The sequence below is a fragment of the Triticum aestivum genome, chromosome 5A, assembly GCF_018294505.1.
Source record: "Triticum aestivum cultivar Chinese Spring chromosome 5A, IWGSC CS RefSeq v2.1, whole genome shotgun sequence".
Taxonomy (NCBI): domain Eukaryota; kingdom Viridiplantae; phylum Streptophyta; class Magnoliopsida; order Poales; family Poaceae; genus Triticum; species Triticum aestivum.
Genome location: NC_057806.1, coordinates 414,898,016 through 414,906,621, shown reverse-complemented (window position 1 = coordinate 414,906,621; position 8,606 = coordinate 414,898,016). Strand labels below are relative to the sequence as shown.

Genomic DNA, 8,606 nt, shown 5'->3' with positions numbered 1-8,606 from the left:
GTACATGAAAGTTGCTCAGAACGACGTGACGAATCCGGATACGCAGTCCGTTCGTCCGCCACGCACCCCTAACATATCAAACTCGCAATTTTCCCCCTCCGGCTCCTCTGCCCGAAAACACGAAACACCGGGGATATTTTCCCGGATGTTTCCCCCTTCACCGGTATCGCCTATCCCTACGTTAGGACACCCCTAGCACAACATATTGCCGTGTCTTGCTTTGTGTTACATTTGATTGCTCTGTTATTTATTGTGTTCCCCCTCCGTTACTCCTTTCTGGTAGACTCCGAGACCGGTGCTGATGCCCCTGTGGTCGACTACGTCATCGACGACCCCTCCTTGTCTGAGCAACCAGGCAAGCCCCCCCCTTTGATCACCAGATATCGCCTACTCTTTTCTCTATACTGCTTGCATTAGAGTAGTGTAGCATGTTACTGCTTTCCGTTATTCCTATCCTGATGCATAGCCTGTCCTTGCTACTATTGTTGTTACCATTACCTGCTATCCTACTGCTTAGTATAGGATGCTAGTGTTCCATCAGTGGCCCTACACTCTTGTCCGTCTGCCATGCTATACTACTGGGCCGTGATCACTTCGGGAGGTGATCACGGGCATATACGATATACTTTACACAGTTACATTACCTATGATATTGTTCGGAGATGGGGGCTGAAGGGGCAGGTGGCTCCATCCCGATAGAGGTGGGCCTGGGTTCCCGACGGCCTCCGACTGTTACTTTGTGGCGGAGCGGTAGGGCAGGTTGAGACCACCTAGGAGACAGGTGGGCCTGGCCCTGGTCGGCGTTCGCGGATATTTAACACGCTTAACGAGATCTTGGTATTTGATCTGAGTTGGCTACGAGCCTATACGCACTAACCATCTACGCGGGAGTAGTTATGGCTATCCCGGCGTCGTGGTATCAGCCGAAGCCTTCTTGACGTCAGCGACTGAGTGGCGCGCGCCGGGTTGGACTGCGTTAACGCAACTTCCTTTGTAATGGAGGTTGCTAGGTCTGCTCACCGGCCGCGTACGCAACGTGCAGGTGTGCTAAGGGCGATGGACCCAGACCCCTGTGCGCTTAGGTTTAGACCGGCGTGCTGACCTCTCTGTTGTGCCTAGGTGGGGCTGCGACGTGTTGATCTTCCGTGGCCGGGCATGACCCAGGAAAGTGTGTCCGGCCAAATGGGATCGAGCGTGTTGGGTAAGTTGGTGCACCCCTGCAGGGAAGTTAATCTATTCGAATAGTCGTGATCTTCGGTAACAGGACGACTTGGAGTTGTACCTTGACCTTATGACAACTAGAACCGGATACTTAATAAAACACACCCTTTCAAGTTCCACAGACCCCCCGGTGATCGCTTTTCCACAGGGCGACGAGGGGAGGATCGCCGGGTAGGATTATGCTATGCGATGCTACTGGAGATGCTACTTGGAGATGCTACTTGGAGGACTTCAATCTACTCTCTTCTACATGCTGCAAGACGGAGGCCGCCAGAAGCGTAGTCTTCGACAGGATTAGCTATCCCCCTCTTATTCTGGCATTCTGCAGTTCAGTCCACCGATATGGCCCTTTACACATATACCCATGCATATGTAGTGTAGCTCCTTGCTTGCGAGTACTTTGGATGAGTACTCACGGTTGCTTTTCTCCCTCTTTTCCCCTTTCCCTTCTACCTGGTTGTTGCAACCAGATGCTGGAGCCCTGGAGCCAGACGCCACCGTCGATGATGATTCCTACTACACTGGAGGTGCCTACTGCTACGTGCAGGCGGCTGACGACGACCATGAGTAGTTTAGGAGGATCGCGGGCAGGAGGCCTGCGCCTCTTTCGATCTGTATCCCAGTTTGTGCTAGCCTTCTTAAGGCAGACTTGTTTAACTTATGTCTGTACTCAGATATTGTTGCTTCCGCTGACTCGTCTATGATTGAGCACTTGTATTCGAGCCCTCGAGGCCCCTGGCTTGTATTATGATGCTTGTATGAATTTTTTTTATTTGTAGAGCTGTGTTGTGATATCTTCCCGTGAGTCCCTGATCTTGATCGTACACGTTTGCGTGTATGATTAGTGTACGATTGAATCGGGGGTGTCACACAAGGATATGTCATCTATTCTAGAAAGGACACTAAAAGGATAAACTTTTTTGTGTGAGAGGCTAAAAGGATAATCTATCTTAGTAAGATACAATGAATATCAAAAAATGAGATCTAATCCTCGCTGGACTAGAGGTATGATCACTCCAATCATCATCTAAGGCATGCCTTATTCTTAGGTATCTTAATATTTTGTCACCTAAACTCACCTAAACCCAATTTCTTATGACGTTGCACTCTGTCCTTAGATGGGAGTATAGTTTTAAAAATGGTGCAAGCCCAGTAAGTACCACACTAAAAGCAGCGCAATACACATGTCTATAACAGAAATAATAGAATCTTTAAGACACATCCAAATTAACAGTCTATGAGAAGATGGACGGTAGATAACCAATTGCCAGGGTCCATTTAACTCATTTCCTTTCTGTACTCGATACATGGGGGCATGGATTTTTGTCTCCTGATGGACAGTAAAATCTGGGGGAAATAATAAGAGACAAGAATGAATTTTTTTTAGCAACAAACATGTTTGGACGTTCCACTACGTGAATTTTCAAGAAGAGAACACATTGACAACACTATGATAGAAAAAAAAACTGTACTCCAAAAGGCTATCATTAAAAGCAATTTTTACCTAGCTCACCAGCCTGAATTCCATTGTTTCACAAAAATTTACACGTAGATAGAACACCAAGCAATCTTTATTGCCAAAATAGTTTATTGCTTTTTTAACCTTTCTACTTTTTTTACTGTTTATGGCGGGTGCATCTGAGCTGGGGAGTAAATTAGCACCGAGACTGAGAGTACCTATATTCTCACACTTACCCGCGACGAGTGAGAATCTTTAAAAGTGCTCGACCAAAAAAGGAACTGCACGTTAAAAGGGCCATTTTCTCAACCTGTGAGCTCAGCTGGGAAAATATCAAGAAACCCAAAGCAATAACCACTAGTACAAGCAATTTGGGGGCATCTTTCTTGGAATTCCCAACAAAATGTAGTACGTACTGTACGGTCAAAGTAAGCCCACGAAGCTTTCAGTGTTCATCTGGAGAGGTTGAAGAAATAAAACAACCAACGGAGAATAAAATAAAAGGAAAGGAAAGGAAAAGAAAGAACATACGTACAGTACATCCATTCATTGCGTTGCGGGGTACCATCTGGCATCCACAGTTTCAAGCAAAACCGCCTAAATTAAAGTATCCCCGTAGTGGCTGGCCCAGGGTGGTTATCTGAAGCCAGATCTGACCTAGACAGCTCTACAATTAGATACAGATATTCACACAGCGCTGTAGTGCACAAATGTTTCAATAGCTCTTGTATTGTATCCCGCGGCCTGTAGAAGTTGGTAAAAACAGAAGAAGAACAAGAACAGCACACAGCTCTGCGACCCATGGTGGAAATTTGTAAGCCTATAATTTTCATACTGCTAAATCAACATGTTTCTTTCTTCTGCAATACAATGGGCGCAGGGGCAAAGCAAAAAAATAACAATCAAGAGTCTGCAAGCGACAGCTCCCTTGTTAGTTAGGTGGGGTGTTGCACCAGCTAGGCCAGCATTACAGGTTGCGAGCTAACCAAAACAAAACACATCATAAACAAGAATAACAACATCATCAATAACATATATCATGCTGCCTGCCTTTTCCCAATATCCCTTCCCTCCTCCTGCCTGCCTGCCTGCCTGCCTGCCTGGATGCAAAATCTTCTTATTGCGGTTTTGCATCAGCCATCGTGGTTGAATCTATGGACAACCGGAAGATCATATCGGATCAGATGTGTAATTTTGTACTCGGGGACTCCCCGCTAAAGCTGATGTTCCTGGGCCGGCCTAGGCGCAGCGACTCTTCATGGTTGCTTGAGAAGGCGATCTCTGTGCACGATGAGGACTTGCTGTTGTTGTCGTTGGCGCTTCCGACCGTGTCGCTGCTCTCCATCGGGCTCTTGGCTGATGGATATGGCGCCGTAGTCGTCACCCTGCAAAACAAGCACGAAGACATGATGAATATCAGCCTATGATCACAAATACAGGCTATGGTATGTAGCTTAGTTCACTGGTAAATGTTCTGCAACACTCGGATAGTGAAGACTGAATTCTAAGGTTGTAGTACCTTTCTTTCCTTTTCTCCAAGAATCGGGCAAGGGATGCCTTCCGAGCTTGAGGAACAGCTGAAACAAAAAATAGCAACGTCAATACAGCATCCAGCGTATCAATTCAACAGACATACTAAACATCATCAAACAGCACAAGGTGCACGCGTAAGCATCCATACCTCTTGGCATAATACTTGCTGCAGTGGTGGACGCTAGTGTCGACGACGAGGGCTGACTTGTGGGAGGCACAACCAACTGGCCTGAAGATTTTGGCACTGCGGAATCGGTGTTGGAGCTAGATGTGCTCTTGGGGAGACATGCAGCTTGAGACATGATGGACATCGGTTTGGAAATGGCTGGCAAAGGAGGTGAAACACGCTGTGGTATCTGAGCTAGCATCTGCTTTGCAGGTGAAGCCTCAGGGGCGGCGAGTTTAGCCGGAGTGAAAAAGGTTGCATCTGGGCTGCGAGTAACAGTAGTGGGTGCGGTTGGAAGAGATCCTCTGCTAGCCAAGAACATAAGCTCCTGAGCCTGTAATGAACGGGAACAATTATTCAGCTTAGCCAACAAACCTAAACGACATGAAAATGCATTACCAATAAGAAGAAATTGTGCTGTACCTTTTCTGCTGAGACGTTGTTGAATACATTGACAGAACCAGCATAGAAGATAGTTAATTGCGCTGTCTTTGGCTTCGGCGTGTCCCTTTATTACAAATAAGTTAAGTTATATTTCAGTCTAAAGTTGGGATTTACAGATATTTCTGTGAATCAAACAGGGCAAATTATCTACCTTGATTTATAGACACCAACAGTCGAAGCAGCCACCGCATTGTTCATCACGAAAGGCGGTTGTTTGAACGGGCTACCAGCAGCAACACCGTTCGGGAGGTTAGGCGAACTCTGAACCCTGAACATGGGATTGTTGGGATTGAACGGCGACGACATTGGAATCACTCTAGCACCATTAGGAGCATGCTGGTGCTGCTGCGGAGGCTGCCCGCCGTAAGCCGCACGCGCGGCGGCGGCGTACTGCACGCTGCCGTGGCTCTCAGCACCAAACGATCTCTGCACAACCATAACGAGCACACAACAATTAGCAAAACTGGCAGGCAGACATGAACCGTGCGTGCATAAATCGAGAGCAGCAGCAGCTCCAGCTACCTGTGGCGTCAGGACGCGGGAGGCCTGCTGCTTGGGGTAGGCGAGCTCGCCCCGCTGCTCCTCCCTCGGCGCCGACCTGAAGGACATGACCGCCGGCGCGGCCCCGGCCCTGCCAGCGAAGGACCAATCCATGGGCGGCACTCCTCCTCCCCCAAAGTAAGCTGCGGATTGCACACACAGACAGAGAGACAATTCTGAGTTAGGCTCGGACGACGGCGTACATATAGGAGGGCGGACGCGCACGGATCCGTTAAACATCCCCATCCCAGCAGCGAGGCGGAGGCTAATCGGAATCAGCAAAGCCACATGCGCGGCCACCGGAAAGATTTGGCGTGTCCCTCCATCCCTGGAACCAGAACCGTCGCTTCCCCGAGGCGCCATCCGCGGCGAGGGAGCCGCCGAAAGGAATTCGGCAGCCCATACCTAACGCGCTCGCCTTTCCCGAAAACAAGAGAAGAAGATGGGGAGCGGAGGGAACTGACAGAAAGGCGAGAACGAATTGAGCCCGCCCGGCACCGCCAGCAGGTGAATCAGGCGGCCACACACGGCGCCGTGGCGGTGGCGCGACGGTGAGAGGAGAAAACAAAATAGAAGAGAGAGAGAGAGAGAGAGAGAGAGAGACTACTGGCGGGCGAGGGGCACGGGCATGGCGGCCTACGCTGTCAATCCCGAGATTCGTTACGCCGAACTGGCCGAACACGCCCAAATCGAGAAAGGGGGAGGGCAGTAGCATCATACCTGACTCCTTTCTGGCGGCGGCGTCCTCGGCGGCGGCGCGCTGGCGCTGCTGCAGCTGCTCGTGGCCTATGGTGCCCAGGAAGTCCCTCTCCATCCAGCCGGCTCGGGAAAGGAGGCCGCGGGTTTGCCTCCGATAGACGGGGGAATAAATGGATTTCGTCTCTCACTCCCCTCCCCTGAACCTTCCTTCCTCCCTCCTCTCACCCTCTCTCACTGCCAACACCGCCACTCCTCTGTGAACGAACGAACGAACGAACGATGACGGCGACGACGACGGTGCTATCTTTCCCAGCCTTGACCGCGCTATCTTTCCCCCCCCTGCCTCTCGTATGTATACTGCTCCAGTACCTCTAGCCAAGCCTAGCCTCTAGGCGGTGTGCGTGCGTGCGCGCGCTTGTGGTGCCGCTAATCGCTTATTTATTTTCGGCCCAGGAGGTTAGATCGGGTGCGAGATGATTGATTATTATTAAATAAATAAATAAACAAAAGTGATTAATCAAGCGAGAGGAAAGGTGTGGCGAGCACGGCGGTGGGCCACCGCGGTGAGCGGATCGGGGACGCCCTCCCATCTCGCGCGGGTCCCGCGGCCGCCTGCCCCGGCCCGGTCGCCCCCACGTGGTCGGGCACGAGCGCGTCCCGCACTGCCACTGACAGCCCGGTCAAACCCCCGCCCCCTGCCCCTGCCCCGCGCGTCGGTGAGAGCCGCCCGGCGCGGGTGGCCGCGCACAGGGCCCGTGGCGGCGGCTGCAGTGGCGACACGTGCATCCCCCGGCTGGGTCACACGAGCCGAATTACCAGGCCGTCGCTGACGCGATGGGCCCGCGGGATTCGCTGCGCGTGGGTCGCGGGGGAAGACCACGTGCTGCGCGTCGCGGGGGGCCCGGCGCCCGAGCTCGCGGTAGACTTTTGGGTTTATGGCTGGAATAATAATAATATAATAATAATAATAATAATCCCGTGATGTTCCTTCTTTTGCGTGTCTGATGATTAAAAAAACTGCGTCACGGGGTGGAGTGGGGTGGGGCTGGCGTGCTGCGCCGGTGTTGTTTATGTCTTGTGGCCATGGCCATGTGCCATGTGCGCGCCATGTTTTTTTTTCTTCTCTATGTGGTCATCTGCTTTTTCTTTTGAGCTAATGTGGTCATCTGCTGGACTTGTACGTACTATTCCTTGCTTAGGCTGCGGGATTTGTTTAGCGAAGTTTTATAGGTTCGGTGAGTAGATTAGAGAGATGGTGACGTTGCCTTTTCGGAAAGGAGACGGCCGTGCGTGGCCTTTCGAGGCGAGTTCGAGGGCCTTTCGTGGATTTTCAAATGAATTTGTTCTTCGTGGAGTAGCATTTTTTAGGAATCTATCGACGCAACATTCAGGTGATCTTTTTGATCAAATTTACAGCTTTTGTATGTCGGCTTAAAATGAGAGTTTTTTTGTATGGTCCACTTTGGAGTAAATATCAAATCAACATGAACCACGGACCGTGACCTATTGGATAGGAGTACTACTGGTAGTAGTACCAAATCATGGTGTGTTAACTCTTTTTGCCCCGAAATTATGGTTTCCTATTCAAACACGTCTTCTTGTCAATTCCTATGGTACTCGTAGCATCACTTGGTACACTGAGATAACTTTGTTTATCTCCCAAGTTTTTATGTGATGGACTATACTCTACTGTACTGGCACCCATGAAAAGTAAAACGATGACTAGATGGAGTACTTTCCTTAACATCATTTAGTGATACAAGCAGAGTCTTGTCAAACTTGTCCGAGACACTGTGCAAGATTCCCGTCTGCATCCCACGATTAAGTAGTACTAGTAGTAGTAGTACTTTGTTAAATGTTAATCTAGGGAGATAAGGTACAGGCCATGTGGAGCTACCGGCTAGCAGTATTAGCAATAGTATACTCCACGCCACTCTACTAGGAGGAGCAGCAGTTAGCATGCTGATCGACCCTGTTGATTACTTTAACAAGGTGCTCATCGGTTGCGTAGTGGAGCAGTACTTAATTACTGTACATGATGCAGGTTTGTCTCCCTACGTGGCGACGCCCGGTTGCATTAGGGCGTGATGATAGCGGCTTAGCATTTAGCGTAAGCTTTGTTAAAGAGGCTTGTCCATCCTCCCATGCAGGATGCATGTGCTTTCTTCTCTGTGCGCGCCTAGATCTTAGAGTTGATGAACTGTCAAGCTTTTGTAGCCGCCTCCCAAGCAACATTTTAAGCCGGTCTTCTTCTTCGATCTTGACTGCCACTCTAGTTCCCAACTGTCAAGTATATGTAGCACTAATTAAACATGGAGTGATGAATCTGGTTGTTTTTGTACTGTCCTGTTTTAGGAAAAAGTGGTGCCAAAAGTAAGTTTCTTTCACAACATATGTGGCCCACGATATTATACTACTTTAAAAATATGAAATATGAATCAAGTTTTCAAAGTATTCACTTTGTTGTGAACTGGAGGGAGCGAGAGGGAGTAGTAACAATTAACCTATGGCTCACACTTTTTTGTTGTTGCGAGGAACGCGCAC

At 49.6% G+C, this 8,606-nt stretch overlaps 1 protein-coding gene across 1 annotated transcript; it reads right to left on the bottom strand.

The window, feature by feature from the left end:
• Positions 1 to 3,482: 3,482 nt before the first annotated feature.
• On the bottom strand, positions 3,483 to 6,404 carry LOC123103697 (protein TIFY 6b). Its single transcript, XM_044525363.1, has 7 exons — positions 6,084 to 6,404; positions 5,346 to 5,506; positions 4,975 to 5,249; positions 4,803 to 4,887; positions 4,362 to 4,713; positions 4,200 to 4,257; positions 3,483 to 4,065 (listed from the first exon to the last, which is right to left on the bottom strand). Exons 1-7 carry the CDS (start codon positions 6,175 to 6,177, stop codon positions 3,861 to 3,863), a joined length of 1,230 nt encoding a protein of 409 aa, XP_044381298.1. The 5' UTR covers positions 6,178 to 6,404; the 3' UTR covers positions 3,483 to 3,860.
• Between the last annotated feature and the right edge of the window lie 2,202 nt (positions 6,405 to 8,606).

Bases quoted from the DNA above. Each gene is read 5' to 3' on its own strand.
- LOC123103697 (XM_044525363.1), bottom strand. From the start codon at position 6,177: ATGGAGAGGGACTTCCTGGGCACCATAGGCCACGAGCAGCTGCAGCAG. The intron at 5,507-6,083 runs GTATGATGCTAC...TGCAATCCGCAG, and splicing joins CGCCGCCAGAAAGGAGTCAG to CTTACTTTGGGGGAGGAGGA. The intron at 4,066-4,199 runs GTACTACAACCT...CTTGTTTTGCAG, and splicing joins TTGGAGAAAAGGAAAGAAAG to GGTGACGACTACGGCGCCAT.